This window comes from Panulirus ornatus, chromosome 10 (genome assembly GCF_036320965.1).
Source record: "Panulirus ornatus isolate Po-2019 chromosome 10, ASM3632096v1, whole genome shotgun sequence".
NCBI lineage: Eukaryota > Metazoa > Arthropoda > Malacostraca > Decapoda > Palinuridae > Panulirus > Panulirus ornatus.
In genome coordinates, this window is record NC_092233.1 from 46,691,036 (window position 1) to 46,707,995 (window position 16,960).

The window sequence follows — 16,960 nt, forward strand, 5'->3', positions numbered from 1 at the left end:
ACTACTGTAATCATTGAAATATGCCAGTACACTACAGTGATCTTTGTAATATGCCAGTGCGCTACTGTGATCTTTGTAATACACCAGTAAACTACTGTGATCTTTGTAAGTAGTGTGATCTTTGTAATATGCCAGTATACTACAGTACTCATTGTAATATGCCAGTGCACTACTGTGATCTTTATGAGCCAGTACACTACTGTGATCTTTGTAATACACCAGTAAACTACTGTGATCTTGTCATATGCCAGTACATTACTGTGATCTTAAGAGATAAGCCAGTGCACCACTGGGATCTTTGTAATATGCCAGTACACTATTGTGTTCTTTGTAATATGCAAGTAAACTTCTGTGATCTTTGCAATATGCCAATACACTACAGTGATCTTTGTATATGCCAGTACACTAATGTGATCTTTGTAATATGCCAGTGCACCACTGTGAGCTTTGTGATATGCCAGTACACTATTGTGTTCTTTGTAATATGCCATTACACTACTGTGATCGTTGAAATATGCTAGTACACAACTGTGATCTTTGTAATATGCAAGTAAACTTCTGTGATCTTTGTAATATGCAAGTAAACTTCTGTGATCTTTGTAAGTAGTGTGATCTTTGTAATATGCTAGTAAACAACTGTGATCTTTGTAATAAGCCAGTACACTACTGTGATCTTTTTAATATGCCAGTACATTACTGTGATCTTTGTTATATGCCAGTACATTACTGTTATCTTTGTAATATGCCAATACACTACTGTGATCTTTGTTATATGCCAGTACATTACTGTGATCTTTGTTATATGCCAGTACATTACTGTGATCTTTGTAAGTAGTGTGATCTTTGTAATATGCCAGTGCGCTACTGTGATCTTTGTGATATGCAGTACACTACTGTGATCTTTATGAGCCAGTACACTACTGTGATCCTTGTAATATGCCGGTATAATACTGTGATCTTTTTAATATGCCAGTACACTACAGTGATCTTTGTAATATGCCAGTGCACCACTGTGAGCTTTGTGATATGCCAGTACACTAACGTGATCTTTGTAATATGCTAGTACACAACTGTGATCTTTGTAATATGCCAGTACATTACTGTGATCTTAAGAGATAAGCCAGTGCACCACTGGGATCTTTGTAATATGCCCGTACAATGCTGTGATCTTTGTGATATGGCATTGCACCCATTGTGATCTTGTAATATGCCAGTGCGCTACTGTGATCTTTGTGATATGCAGTACACTACTGTGATCTTTTTAATACACCAGAAAACTACTGTGATCTTTGTGATATGCAGTACACTACTGTGATCTTTGTGATATGCAGTACACTACTGTGATCTTTGTAAGTAGTGTGATCTTTGTAATATGCAAGTAAACTTCTGTGATCTTTGTGATATGCCAGTACACTAATGTGATCTTTGTAATATGCTAGTAAACAACTGTGATCTTTGTAAGTAGTGTGATCTTTGTAATATGCCAGTGCACCACTGGGATCTTTGTAATATGCCAGAACACTAGTGATCTTTGTAATATGCAAGTAAACTTCTGTGATCTTTGTAAGTAGTGTGATCTTTGTAATATGCTAGTAAACAACTGTGATCTTTGTAAGTAGTGTGATCTTTGTAATATGCCAGTACATTACTGTGATCTTAAGAGATAAGCCAGTGCACCACTGGGATCTTTGTAATATGCTAGTAAACAACTGTGATCTTTGTAATATGCCAGTGCGCTACTGTGATCTTTGTTATATGCCAGTACATTACTGTGATCTTAAGAGATAAGCCAGTGCACCACTGTGAGCTTTGTGATATGCCAGTACACTAATGTGATCTTTGTAATATGCCAGTGCACTACTGTGATCTTTATGAGAGTAAACTACTGTGATCTTTATGAGAGTAAACTACTGTGATCTTTGTAATATGCCAGTACACTACAGTGATCTTTGTATATGCCAGTACACTAATGTGATCTTTGCAATATGCCAATACACTACAGTGATCTTTGTAATATGCCAGTGCGCTACTGTGATCTTTGTGATATGCAGTACACTACTGTGATCTTTGTGATATGCAGTACACTACTGTGATCTTTGTAAGTAGTGTGATCTTTGTAATATGCCAATACACTACTGTGATCTTTGTGATATGCCAGTACACTACTGTGATCTTTGTGATATGGCATTGCACCCATTGTGATCTTGTAATATGCCAGAACACTAGTGATCTTTGTAATTTGCCAGTACACTACTGTGATCTTTGTAAGTAGTGTGATCTTTGTAATATGCCAGTACATTACTGTGATCTTAAGAGATAAGCCAGTGCACCACTGTGAGCTTTGTGATATGCCAGTACACTACAGTGATCTTTGTAATAAGCCAGTACACTACTGTAATCTTTGTAATATGCCAGTGCACCACTGGGATCTTTGTAATATGCCAGTACACTACTGTAATCTTTGTAATATGCCAGTGCACCACTGTGAGCTTTGTGATATGCCAGTACACTAATGTGATCTTTGTATATGCCAGTACACTAATGTGATCTTTGTAAGTAGTGTGATCTTTGTAATATGCCAATACACTACAGTGATCTTTGTAATAAGCCAGTACACTACTGTGATCCTTGTAATATGCCGGTACAATACTGTGATCTTGTAATATGCCAGTGCGCTACTGTGATCTTTGTAAGTAGTGTGATCTTTGTAATATGCCAGTGCACCACTGTGAGCTTTGTGATATGCCAGTACACTAACGTGATCTTTGTAATATGCCAGTGCACCACTGTGAGCTTTGTGATATGCCAGTACACTTCTGTGATCTTTGTAATATGCTAGTAAACAACTGTGATCTTTGTAATTTGCCAGTACACTTCTGTGATCTTTGTGATATGGCATTGCACCCATTGTGATCTTGTAATATGCCAGTACACTTCTGTGATCTTTGTAATAAGCCAGTACACTACTGTAATCATTGAAATATGCCAGTACACTACTGTGATCTTTATGAGCCAGTACACTACTGTAATCATTGAAATATGCCAGTACACTTCTGTGATCTTTGTGATATGGCATTGCACCCATTGTGATCTTGTAATATGCCAGAACACTAGTGATCTTTGTAATATGCCAGTACACTACAGTGATCTTTGTAATATGCCAGTGCGCTACTGTGATCTTTGTGATATGCCAGTACACTATTGTGTTCTTTGTAATATGCCATTACACTACTGTGATCTTTGTAAGTAGTGTGATCTTTGTAATATGCAAGTAAACTTCTGTGATCTTTGTAAGTAGTGTGATCTTTGTAATATGCAGTACACTACTGTGATCTTTATGAGAGTAAACTACTGTGATCTTTATGAGCCAGTACACTACTGTGATCTTGTCATATGCCAGTACATTACTGTGATCTTAAGAGATAAGCCAGTGCACCACTGTGAGCTTTGTGATATGCCAGTACACTACAGTGTTCTTTGTAATATGCCAGTGCGCTACTGTGATCTTTGTAAGTAGTGTGATCTTTGTAATAAGCCAGTACACTACTGTGATCTTTGTAATATGCCAATACACTAATGTGATCTTTGTAATATGCAGTACACTACTGTGATCTTGTCATATGCCAGTACATTACTGTGATCTTTGTAATATGCTAGTAAACAACTGTGATCTTTGTAAGTAGTGTGATCTTTGTAATATGCAAGTAAACTTCTGTGATCTTTGTGATATGGCATTGCACCCATTGTGATCTTGTAATATGCCAGTGCGCTACTGTGATCTTTGTTATATGCCAGTACATTACTGTGATCTTTGTAAGTAGTGTGATCTTTGTAATATCCCAGAACACTACTGTAATCTCTGTAATATGCCAGTACACTAATGTGATCTTTGTAATATGCCAGAACACTAGTGATCTTTGTAATATCCCAGAACACTACTGTAATCTTTGTAATATGCCAGCACACTACTGTGATCTTTGTGATATGCAGTACACTACTGTGATCTTTGTAAGTAGTGTGATCTTTGTAATATGCTAGTAAACAACTGTGATCTTTGTAATACACCAGTAAACTACTGTGATCTTTGTAAGTAGTGTGATCTTTGTAATATGCAAGTAAACTTCTGTGATCTTTGTAAGTAGTGTGATCTTTGTAATATGCCAGTGCGCTACTGTGATCTTTGTAAGTAGTGTGATCTTTGTAATTTGCCAGTACACTACTGTGATCTTTATGAGAGTAAACTACTGTGATCTTTGTGATATGGCATTGCACCCATTGTGATCTTGTAATATGCCAGTGCACCACTGTGAGCTTTGTGATATGCCAGTACACTACTGTGATCTTTGTGATATGCCAATACACTACTGTGATCGTTGAAATATGCTAGTACACAACTGTGATCTTTGTAATATGCCAGTGCACTACTGTGATCGTTGAAATATGCTAGTACACTATAGTGATCTTTGTAATTTGCCAGTACACTACTGTGATCTTTGTGATATGGCATTGCACCCATTGTGATCTTGTAATATGCCGGTACAATACTGTGATCTTTTTAATACACCAGAAAACTACTGTGATCTTTATGAGCCAGTACACTACTGTGATCTTGTGATATGCCAGTACACTTCTGTGATCTTTGTGATATGGCATTGCACCCATTGTGATCTTGTAATATGCCAGTGCACTACTGTGATCTTTGTGATATGGCATTGCACCCATTGTGATCTTGTAATATGCCAGTGCACTACTGTGATCTTGTAATATGCCAGTGCACCACTGGGATCTTTGTAATATGCCATTACACTACTGTGATCTTTGTAAGTAGTGTGATCTTTGTAATTATGCCAGTACACTACAGTGTTCTTTGTAATATGCCAGTGCACTACTGTGATCTTTGTATATGCCAGTACACTATTGTGTTCTTTGTAATATGCAGTACACTACTGTGATCCTTGTAATATGCCGGTATAATACTGTGATCTTTGTAAGTAGTGTGATCTTTGTAATATGTCAGTATTTATTTATATTTCATTTATTTTGCTTTGTTGCTGTCTCCCGCGTTTGCGAGGTAGCGCAAGGAAACAGACGAAAGAAATGGCCCAACCCACCCCCATACACTACTGTAATCTTTGTAATATGCAAGTAAACTTCTGTGATCTTTGTAATTATGCCAGTACACTACAGTGTTCTTTGTAATATGTCAGTATTTATTTATATTTCATTTATTTTGCTTTGTTGCTGTCTCCCGCGTTTGCGAGGTAGCGCAAGGAAACAGACGAAAGAATGGCCCAACCCACCCACATACACATGTACATACATAAACGTCCACACTCACCCATATACATATCTATACATTTTAACGTATCCATACATATACATACAAAGACATATACATATATACACACGTACATATTCATACATACTGCCTTCATCCATTCCCACCGCCACCACGCCACACTTGAAATAGCACCCCCCTCCTACTGTGTGTGTGCTAAGTAGCACTAGGAAAAGACAACAAGGCCACATTCATTCACACTCATTCTCTACCTGTCATGTGTAATGCATCGAAACCATAGTTCGCTTTCCACATCCAGGCCCCACACAACTTTCGATGGTTTACCCCAGACGCTTCACATGCCCTGGCTCAATCCATTGATAGCACCTCCACCAAGGTATACCACATCATTCCAATTCACTCTATTCCTTGCATGCCTTTCACCTTCCTGTACGTTCAGGCCCCAATTGCTCAAAATCTTTTTCACTCCATCCTTCCACCTCCAATTTGGTCTCCCACTTCTCATTCCCTCCACCTCTGACACATACATCCTCTTTGTCAATCTTTCCACACTTATTCTCTCCATGTGACCAAACCATTTCAATACACCCTCTTCTGCTCTCTCAACCACACTCTTTTTATTACAAACATCTCTCTTACCCTTTCATTACCTACACAATCAAACCCCCTCACACCACATACTGTCCTCAAACATCTCATTTCCAACACAACCACCCTCCTCCACAGAACCCTATGTATAGCCCATGCCTCATAGCCATATAACATTGTTGGAACCACTATTCCTTCAAACATACCCATTTTTGCTCTTTGAGATAACATTCTTGCCATCCACACATTCTTCAACTCTCCTAGAACCTTCGCCCCCTCCCCCACCCTGTGACACTTCTGCTTCCATGCTTCCATCTGCTCTCAGATATCTAAAACATTTTACTTCCTCCAGTCTTTCTCCATTCAAACTTACCTCCCAATTTACTTGTCCCTCAACCCTACTGAACCTAATAACCTTGCTCTTATTCACATTTACTCTCAGCTTTCTTCTTTCACACACTTTACCAAACTCTGTTACCAGCGTCTGTAGTTTCTCATCTAAATCAGCCACCAACACTGTATCATCAGTGAACAACAACTGACTCACTTCCCATGTGACCACAACCCAACATACTTGACCCTCTCTCCAAAACTCTTGCATTCATCTCCCTAACAGCCCCATGCATAAAGAACTCAAACAACTATGGAGACATTATGCACCCCTGCCAGAAACCTACATTCACTGGGAACCAATCACTTTCCTCTCTCCCTACTCGTACACATGCCTTACATCCTCGATAAAATTCATCACTGCTTCTAGCAACTTGCTTCCTACACCATATACTCTTAATACCTTCCACAGAGCATCTCTATCAACTCTATCATATGCCTTCTCCTCATTTCACCACTTGCTGTTATTACTTCCCCATAAACCCCCTTCCCCGATGTTCCCATTTGTTCTTGTCTTACGCACTTTATTTACCTCCTTCCAAAACATCCTTTTTTCTCCCTAAAATTCAACGATACTCTCTCACCTCAATTCACTTTCTCTTGGCCTCCTGCCTCATTCTTTTATGCATCTCCCAGTCACTGCCACTATTTCCCTACGAAAATCATCCAAATACCTCTCTCTTCTCTTTCACAAACAATCTTACTTCTTCATCCCACCACTCACTACCCTTTCTAATCTGCACACCTCCCACCTTTCTCATGCCACATGCATCTTTTGCACATGCCATCACTGCTTCCCTAAATACATCCCATTCCTTCCCCAATCCCCTTATGTCATTCTACACTCAATCTCTCCTGGTAATTATTCACAGAAGTCTCCTTTCCAAGCTCACTTACTCTCACCACTCTCTTCACCCCTACATCCTCTCTTCTTTTCTGAAAACCTCTACAAATCTTCACCTTCACCTCAACAAGATAATGATCAGACATCCCTTCAGTTTCCTGTATCAGCACATCAACATCCAAAAGTCTTTCTTTCATGTGCCTATCAATTAACACATAATCCAATAACTCTCTCTGGCCATCTCTCCTACTTACATATGTGTACTTATGTACATCTGTCTTTTTAAACCACATATTCCCAATCATCAATCCTTAGTCAGCACATAAATCTACAAGCTCTTCACCATTTCCATTTACAACATTGAACACCCCATGTACACCAATTATACCCTCAACTGCCAAATTATTACCGCATTCAAATCACCCATCAATATAAACCGGTCTTGTGCATCAAAGCTGCTAACACACTCACTCAGCTGCTCCCAAAACACTTGCCTCATGATCTTTCTTCTCATGACCAGGTCCATAGGCACCAACAATCACCCATCTCTCTCCATCCACCTTCAGTTTTACTCATATCAATCTATATTCCCACAACATCTGCTTCAGGAGTAGTGCTCTTGTCCTCTCACCAACTCCTGACTTTACTCCCAAGACATTCCCAAGCCAAGGCTGAATAGAGTAAATTGGAGGAAATGAGGCGTTTTAGATATCTGGAAGTGGATTTAGCAGTAGATGGAACCATGGAAGTCGAAGTGTCACAGGGTGAGAGAGGGGCGAAGATTCTGGGAGCATTGAAGAATGTGTGTAAGGTGAGAACGTTATTTTGGAGAGCAAAAATGGGTATGTTTGAAGGAATAGTGGGTCCAACAATGTTATATCATTGCAAGGCATGGGCTAGGGTTGTGTGGAGGAAGGTGGATGTGTTGGAAATGAAATGTCTCCCGCATTAGCGAGGTAGCACAAGAAAACAGACGAAAGAATGGCCCAACCCACCCACATACACATGTACATACATAAACGTCCACACTCACCCATATACATATCTATACATTTTAACGTATCCATACATATACATACAAAGACATATACATATATACACATCTACATAATTCATACTTGCCATCCTTATTCACTCCCGTCGCCACCCGCCACACATTAAGTGACCCCCCCCCGCATGCGCACGAAGTAGAGCTAGGAAAAGACAACAAAGGCCACATTCGTTCACACTTAGTCTCTAGCTGTCATGTGCAATGCACCAAAGCCACAGCTCCCTTTCCACATCCAGGACCCACAGAACTTTCCATGGTTTACCCCAGACACTTCACATGCCCTTGTTCAACCCACTGACAGCACGTTGACCCCGTTATATCACATCGTTCCAATTCACTCTATTCCTTGCACGCCTTTCACCCTCCTGCATGTTCAGGCCCCGATCACTCAAAATCTTTTTCACTCCATCCTTCCACCTCCAATTTGGTCTCCCATTTCTCCTCATTCCCTCCACCTCTGACACATATATCCTTTTTGTCAATCTTTCCACACCCATTCTCTCCATGTGACCAAACCATTTCAATACACCCTCCTCTGCTCTCTCAACCACACCCTTTTTATTACCACACATCTCTCTTACCCTTTCATTACTTCTCAATCAAACCACCTCACGTAGTGTCCTCAAACATCTTATTTCCAATGCATCCACCCTCCTCCCCACAACCCTATCTATAGCCCACGCCTCACATCCATATAACATTGTTGGAATCACTATTCCTTCAAACATACCCATTTTTGCTTTCCGAGATAATGTTCTCGCCTTCCACACATTCTTTAACGCTCCCAGAACTTTCGCCCCCTCCCCAACCCTGTTACTCACTTCTGCTTCCATGGTTCCATTCCCTGCCAAATCCACTCCCACATATCTAAAACACTTCACTTCCTCCAGTTTTTCTCCATTCAAACTTACCTACCAATTGAACTGTCCCTCAACCCTACTGTACCTAATAATCTCGCTCTTATTCACATTTACTCTCAGCTTTCTTCTTTCACACACTTTACCAAACTCAGTCACCAGCTTTTGCAGTTTATCATCTAAATCAGCCACCAGAGCTGTATACCCTATCCCTGGGGATAGGGTATCTCTAGGGATAAGGGAGAAAGAATACTTCCCACGCATTCTCCGTGTGTTGTAGAAGGCGACTAGAAGGGAGGGGAGCGTGGGGCTGGAAACCCTCCAATCCTTACACTTTCACTTTCTAAAAGGGGAAACAGAACAAGGAGTCATGCAGGGAGTGCTCATGCTCCTCAAAGGCTCAGATTTGGGTGTCTAAATGTGTGTGGATGTAACCAAGATGAGAAAAAAGTGGCAAGTATAATAATAAAAAAATACATACATAGTACCATTGTACAAAGGCAAAGAGGATAAAGGTGAGTGTTCAAATTACAGAGGTATAAGTTTGTTGAGCATTCCTGGGAAATTATATGGGAAGGTATTGACTGAGAGGGTAAAGACATGTGCAGAGCATCAGATTGGGGAAGAGCAGTGTTGTATCAGAAGTAGTAGAGGTTGTGTGGATCAGGTGTTTGCTTTGAAGAATGTATGTGAGAAATACTTAGAAAAACAGATGGATTTGTATGTAGCATTTATGGATCTGGAGAAGGCACATGACAGAGTTGATAGAGATGCTTTGTGGAAGGTATCAAAACTATATGGTGTGATAGGCAATTTGCTAGAAGCAGTGAAAAGTTTTTATCAAGGATGTAAGGCATGTGTACGAGTAGGAAGAGAGGAAAGTGATTGTTCCCAGTGAATGTCGGCAGGGGTGTGTGATGTTTCCTAGTTGTTTAATTTGTTTATGACGGGGTTGTTAGGGAGGTGAATGCAAGACTTTTGGAGAGAGGGGCAAGTATGCAGTCTGTTGTGAATGAGAGGGCTTGGGAAGTGAGTCAGTTGTTGTTCGCTGATGATACAGTGCTGGTGGCTGATTCGGGTGAGAAACTGCAGAAGTTGGTGACTGAGTTTGGTAAAGTATGTGAAAGAAGAAAGCTGAGGGTAAATGTGAATAAGAGCAAGGTTATCAGGTTCAGTAGGGTTGAGGGACAATTTAATTGGAGAGGTAAGTTTGAATGGAGAAAAACTGGAGGAAGTGAAGTGTTTTGTATATCTGGGAGTGGATTTAAGAGCAGATGGAACCATGGAAGTGGAAGTGAGTCAAAGGGTGGGGGAGGATGCAAAGGTTCTGGGAGAGTTGAAGAATGTGTGGAAGGCAAGGACGTTTTCTCAGAGAGCAAAAATAGGTATGTTTGAAGGAATAGTGGTTCCAACAATGTTATATTGTTGTGAGGCATGGGCTATAGATAAAGTTGTGCAGATGAGGGTGGATGGGTTGGAAATGAAATGTTTGAAGACAATATGTGGTGTGAGGTGGTATGATCAAGTAAGTAATGAAAGGGTAAGAGAGATGTGTGGTAATAAAAAGAGAGTGGTTGAGAGAGCAGAAGAGGGTGTTTTGAAATGGCTTGGTCACATGGAGAGAATGAGTGAGGAAAGATTGACAAAGAGGATATATGTGTCAGAGGTGGAGGGAACGAGGAGAAGTAGGAGACCAAATTGGAAGTGGAAGGATGGAATGAAAAAGATTTTGAGCATTCGGGGCCTGAACATACAGGAGGGTGAAAGGTATGCAGGGAATAGAGTGAATCAGAATGATGTGGTATACCTGGGTCGACGTGCTGTCAATGGTTTGAACTAGGGCATGTGAAGCATCTGGGGTAAACCATGGAAAGTTTTGTGGGGCCTGGATGTGGAAAGGGAGCTGTGGTTTCGGTGCATTATACATGACAGCTAGAGACTGAGTGTGAACAAATGTGGCCTTTGTTGTCTTTTCCTAGAGCTACCTTGCTTGCACACGGAGGGATGGAAATGCTGTTTCATGTGTGGCACGGTGGTGACAGGAATGGATGAAGGTAGCAAGTATGAATATGAATAAGTGTATATATGTATGTGTCTTTGTACGTACATCTATGTATATGTTGAAATGTATAGGTATGTATATGTGCGTGTGTGGGCATTTATGTATGTGTATGTGGGTGGGTTGGGCCATTCTTTCGTCTGTTTCCTTGCACTACCTCACTTACGCAGGAGACAGCGGCTAAGTATAATAAATAAAAGAAATATATTTATTTCAATCCACTGACAGCTCATCAAACCCGGTATACCACATCATTCCAAGTCACTCTATTACTTGCACACCTTTCACCCTCCTGTTTGTTCAGGCCCCAATTGCTCAAAATCTTTTTCACTCCATCCTTCCAACTCCAGTTTAGTCTCCCACTTCTCCTAATTCCCTCCATCTCTGACACACCCTCTTTGTCAATCTTTCCTCACTCATTCTCTCCATGTGACCAAACCATTTCAGTACACCCTCTTCTGCTCTCTCAACCACACTCTTTTTATTACCACACATCTCTATTACCCTTTCATTACTTTTTCGATCAAATCGCCTCTCACCACTAAGTATAATAATTAAATGATAAAAATATTTATTTATTCTTATACTTAATCAACATCTCCCGCGTTAGCAAGGTAGCGCAAGGAAGCAGACAAAAGAATAGCGTAACCCACCCACAGACACATGTATATACATAAACACCCACACAAGCACATATACATACCTATACATTTCAAAGTATACATACATATACTTACAAAGACATAGACATATATACACATGTACATATTCATACTTGCTGCCTTCATCCATTCCCATCGCCACCCCACCACACGAAATAGCATCTCACCCACGAGGTAGCGCTAGGGAAAGACAAAAAAGGTCACCTTTGTTCACACTCAGTCTCTAGCTGTCATGTGTAATGCACCAAAACCACATCTCCCTTTCCACATCCAGGCCCCACAAAACTTTCATGGTTTACCCCAGACACTTCATGTGCCCTGGTTCAATCTATTGACAGCACGTCTACCCTGGTATACCACATCGTTCACTCCATCCTTCCACTTCCAATTTGGTCTCCTGCTCCTCCTCGTTCCCTCTACCTCTGACACATATGTCCTCTTTGTAAATCTTTCCTCAACCATTCTCTCCATGTGACCAAACCATTTCAACACACCTTCTTCTGTTCTCTCAACCACATTCTTTTTATCACCACCCATCTCTCTTACCCTTTCAATACTTACTTGATCAAACCACCTCATACCACATATTGTCCTCAAACATTTCATTTCCAACACATACACCCTCCTCCGTACAACTCTATCTATGGCCCATGCCTTACAACCATGTAATATTGTTGGAACTACCATTCCTTCAAAGGTACTCATTTTTGCTCTCAGGGATAATGTTCTCACCTTCCACACATTCTTCATCACTACCAGAACCTTTGCCCCCTCCCCCACCCTATAACTCACTTCCACTTCCATGGTTCCATTTGTTGCTAAGTCCACTCCCATATATCTAAAACACTTCACTTTCTCCAATTTTTCTCCATTCAAACTTACATCCCAACTAACATGTCCCTCAACCTTGCTGAGCCTTATAGAGCATAAATGGGATGGCCTTGATTAGGGCCTCAGATCCTGTGCTGTCTCAGCTAAATTATAAAAAAAAAATGAAACCCATGTTACAGAGGCAATTACATTCCTGAGAAAAAAAAATCCCAGTTAAACACTTCTATGTATCGACTGCATTTGAAACAGCTCACCATCATGTACAAAATTCTCTGTCATGATGTACTTTAGACAATACTTAATGAAAAATTACTGAAAAAGGTGGTGGTGAGGGTTGAATTAAAGTGTTGCTGAAGTGGAATGGCTGGAATGAATGTATCTAAGAGATAAAGGATGGTGCAAAAGCTTGTCTACATCACCCATGAATTCTCTGATCAAGTAGTTATTACCATATTGCAGGTGCTGCTGATGAAATTTAATTGTTACTTACTGAAAAAGGTGGTGGTAAGGGCTTGACATGCTACTGGATAAGGTGGAGTGAAGATTAATGATGCAACATTTGTTGCTATATCACAAGTAATGCAGATTGAATCTATTGGATACTTACTGAAAATGTGTTGAGAGGGGCTTGATGTACTGCTGAAAGAGGTGGAAAGATTTTCTGCCTTTGTCACCTCCTGAATAATGTTGCCAAAGCACACGCAATACAGAATTTAAATAGCTCTGGGATTTTCTGAATGAAAAAATAGCTAGGGCTTCCTTGCACTTAAAATTTCCTCTAGAATTCTTTCCCAGTACAAGCAGCAAGCAATCTTTGGCAGCCTTATACCCTGGTAACTAATCTTTTTCTTCATTAGTGCTAAAATAATCTTGTGTATCCACACTGAGCACTTGCTGTGGTGTGTAACCTCCTTCCTTAATAAACCTTTCTGCATACACACAATATAAAAGGTAAAAGCGAGATTCTCATGGCAAAAGCATGGGTTGCAGCACAAACCTGAATGTTTTTTTGTTTCTTTAGAAACTCACTACTAGTAGGTGGGTTCTGAATATTTTCTTTTATGATGGAGGTTCCAGTCATGAACAAAGTCCAAGGCTAGTCTTTTTCTTTCTTTCAAACTATTCGCCATTTCCCGTGTTAGCGAGGTAGCGTTAAGAACAGAGGACTAGGCCTTTGAGGGATATCCTCACCTGGCCCCCTTCTCTGTTCCTTCTTTTGGAAAATCAAAAAAATAATGAGAGGGGAGGATTTCCAGCCCCCCGCTCCCTAAGGCTAGTCATTAATTAAAATATAAAGAAGTTAATGAAAGAAAAAAGAAGAGACAAGGAAAAGTATTTAAGAAGGATGAAGGAAAAAAAACCTGTCTTTTAAATGGTGCTAGGTTACAGTTATTGAGAATGACATGAGAAGATAGAGTTCTAAAGCTTTGCAGTGAAGGGAAAGAAACAGTTTTCTACATGGCCCACCCTTGAGTTGCCAAATATTGTACAGTAATCATGTGATGTAACAGATTGCCAAGAACCAATTGGTCTAACTACTGGTGGAGGGACAAAAGCAGCCAGCTCTTGGGAGCAAAAACCTGAGTAATACTTATAGAAGAGGGAAAGTGAACCAGCATTATGCCACAGGGAAAGTGAGTCAGGTTTTGAAGTTGGCCTAAGAGACTTGATATGTTGGACTACTTCTGAATTAATTCCATCATGTAAAGATGCAGAGATACAACCACCCAAGATGTGAGAGGAATGCTTCAAAAAAGATGGATCAAACTTTTGTAAAAATGGAGCAACTGCTCAGAAGAAAAGAAATTTTGACATCTAAACAGGACTTCCGCTCTCTTAGAGGCAGACTTAGCTGTCTCCATAATGTGAGGATTCCAAGATAGTGCTGATGTTACAGGAATAAGAAGTACATTCATTAGGTCAAGAGGTAGAATTACAGATCCATTAAAGGAGAGAGAAAAGTTGTGAGGAATTTTCAACATGGAGATCTATCTATCTATCTCATCTGTCTATTAATCAATCAATCTATCTATTTATCTATCTATCTATCTGAACAAGTTTTCATCTATCCCTTTAAGATATTCTGTCCAAGTCTAAGTTTATTGAGGAAGGTGGGTCAAGACAAGATACAGATCAAGTGAGAGAAGGAAGAACATTATGACTTAAAATCATACAATGCCATGAAATACTTCATTATCAAAGGAAAAGAATATCATAAAGGGTAAATTTAGTATATAAACATTTGTCAGGTCTGTCACTGCTGTGAATCATTAGAGTTGCTCAATGCATTTGTACTTTAATTCTCAAACATTGCTATTGTGAAACTTTATGAACTGTCGTTATACAAGATAATATGTTATGAAGATATCACCAGAATACCTTTTAAATCTAAAAAGGAATCAATTTAGGAGGAATACCCTTTCTAATCTGCTTCATTCATTCCCTTCTAACCAAGAATAAATTCAAAAACTTACTTGTTAAATCTAGCAGCACGGTCTTCACTATCAGCCCATACAAATAGCTTGTGTGCCACATTCTCTACCAGTGCCTGACCTGCAACATCACTTGTTACTGATTCATCATCTGCATGCTCCTAGAAATCCCCAGAAAGGAAACAATTAGTTATTGGGATTACAGTTTCAAAAAATAACAGTAGCAAGCATTAAAACAAAACTGCTGATCCAACAATGCCCTTCTTTCTTTCTAACAAACTTTAAATCACCTAATGGGTAGACCCTAGGTGTTTAGGCACTTAAAATCTCTCTAAAAAAAAAAAAAAGCTAATAGTCAAGGTTTACAGCCAAAATATGCAAAATCAGGCAAAATCAAATTAAAAAAGGCATGAACTACTGTACTTCAAAAAATACATTTACAAATATTATGCACATTACAATACTATAGGTAAAACTAATGATAGTTAACTGAAATCAATGATAATTCCAAAATTGATTAATTTTCATTAATTGTCTCACGTGAAATTTTGCTGCTTCTCAAAAAGAAACAAAGGCCAAAATTTTTTTTTGCATTCACAAGTTTCTCCACAGCACAGTAAATTCTCCCATCTTGCCACACTTCTCTTAGAAAAAACAGGAAACAACCAGCAGTTTTGTAAACGTTGAAAACCTACATATTCTCTATGGCTTCAATAATCATATTGGCAACAAAACTGCCCACAGCATTTGTTCTTTCATTTATAGAAATCCAAATAATTTGTTTGTGACTTCAACCCTTATTTTCTGGATAACATCAACAAAATAAGTGCCCACATAATTTTTCCTTAACGCATTGTCCATGGTGTCTCTATCTATCTATCTATCTATCTATCTATCTATCCATATCTCTGATGCCTGTTTCCTCTGAGAAGTCTCTAAAGAGTGCAGACATGGCAAAAGACTCTCCAAAAGTGATGAACTCAAGTGCCACTTCTTAGCCTTTAGTGATTCACCATTAACAGACCAATGGCATTGGGCAACTCTAAAGCAGTGTTTCTCCTACCTAATGTTCCTACTGACTACTTCTACCTAATGTTCCTGCCTAATGCTCTAACTTACTACTTCTATCTAATGATCTCACCCATTACTTATACCTAATGTTTCTACCTAATTCCCCTGCCTAATGTTCCAAACCACTATTTCTACCTAATGTTTCTACCTATTACTTCCATCTACTGCTTCTAAAACTTTGCCAAAAGGCTGGGCTAGCATGCAGTGCTCACTGCTAGAAAACCTAGTTACAAAAAAATGAGGAATGTGAATTAGGTTGTCAAATGTTATGTGTAACAGGGAGACTGTATGTTTGTGGATAGAATGCCAGCAGTCCATGTGTATGTGAGGCAGAAAGAAAAGACTGTTATCTGGGTCAAGGGAGTGTAACTTGACTCATGATGCAGCTTGTGTGCCACATTCTCTACCAATACCCAGGCAGGTAGTACTGGTTGTAAACCTCCCTGGTCAGTGGCTGCCTACAAACTATCTACCGACCTGTGCTTGGAGTATCTCCAACAGAAAACACTTTAGAGACATATTTCCCAGTTTCCACAGAGGATTGTCAACATCAACAAATGCCTTAATGGGTCCAATGGAAACAGAGACTTCTGACCAGAAGCTATTGTAGTATGTGAAATAAGAAGGGTTGTATTCTGTTGACCAGTTGTTTCAGCAGTGGCAGCATTGTGAACATAAGTCTCTAAATGTTGAGAAACAAAGTACCTCTTGTAGTTCACAAACTTTTTGTACATCTGGACACAACACATTGCTGACAAAAACCCTCGATTAAATCGTTACACTTTATGATCTGTAAGTGAAATAGGTCCAGCAGCGTTTAGAAGAGAACTGACTGACTTGAAAAGCACAGTCCAGGCTGAGAAGGATGGACTGCCA

The 16,960-nt window shown here is 39.7% G+C and overlaps 1 protein-coding gene across 2 annotated transcripts in view; it reads right to left on the reverse strand.

The window, feature by feature from the left end:
- Positions 1-16,960, reverse strand: part of Vta1 (vesicle trafficking 1) — a 137,328-nt gene that overhangs the window by 16,879 nt on the left and 103,489 nt on the right. For both annotated transcript variants that reach the window (XM_071665842.1, XM_071665844.1), the window contains exon 3: positions 15,056-15,174. In XM_071665842.1, the coding sequence (XP_071521943.1) occupies positions 15,056-15,174 (119 nt within the window). The remainder of the gene's footprint in view (positions 1-15,055; positions 15,175-16,960) is intronic.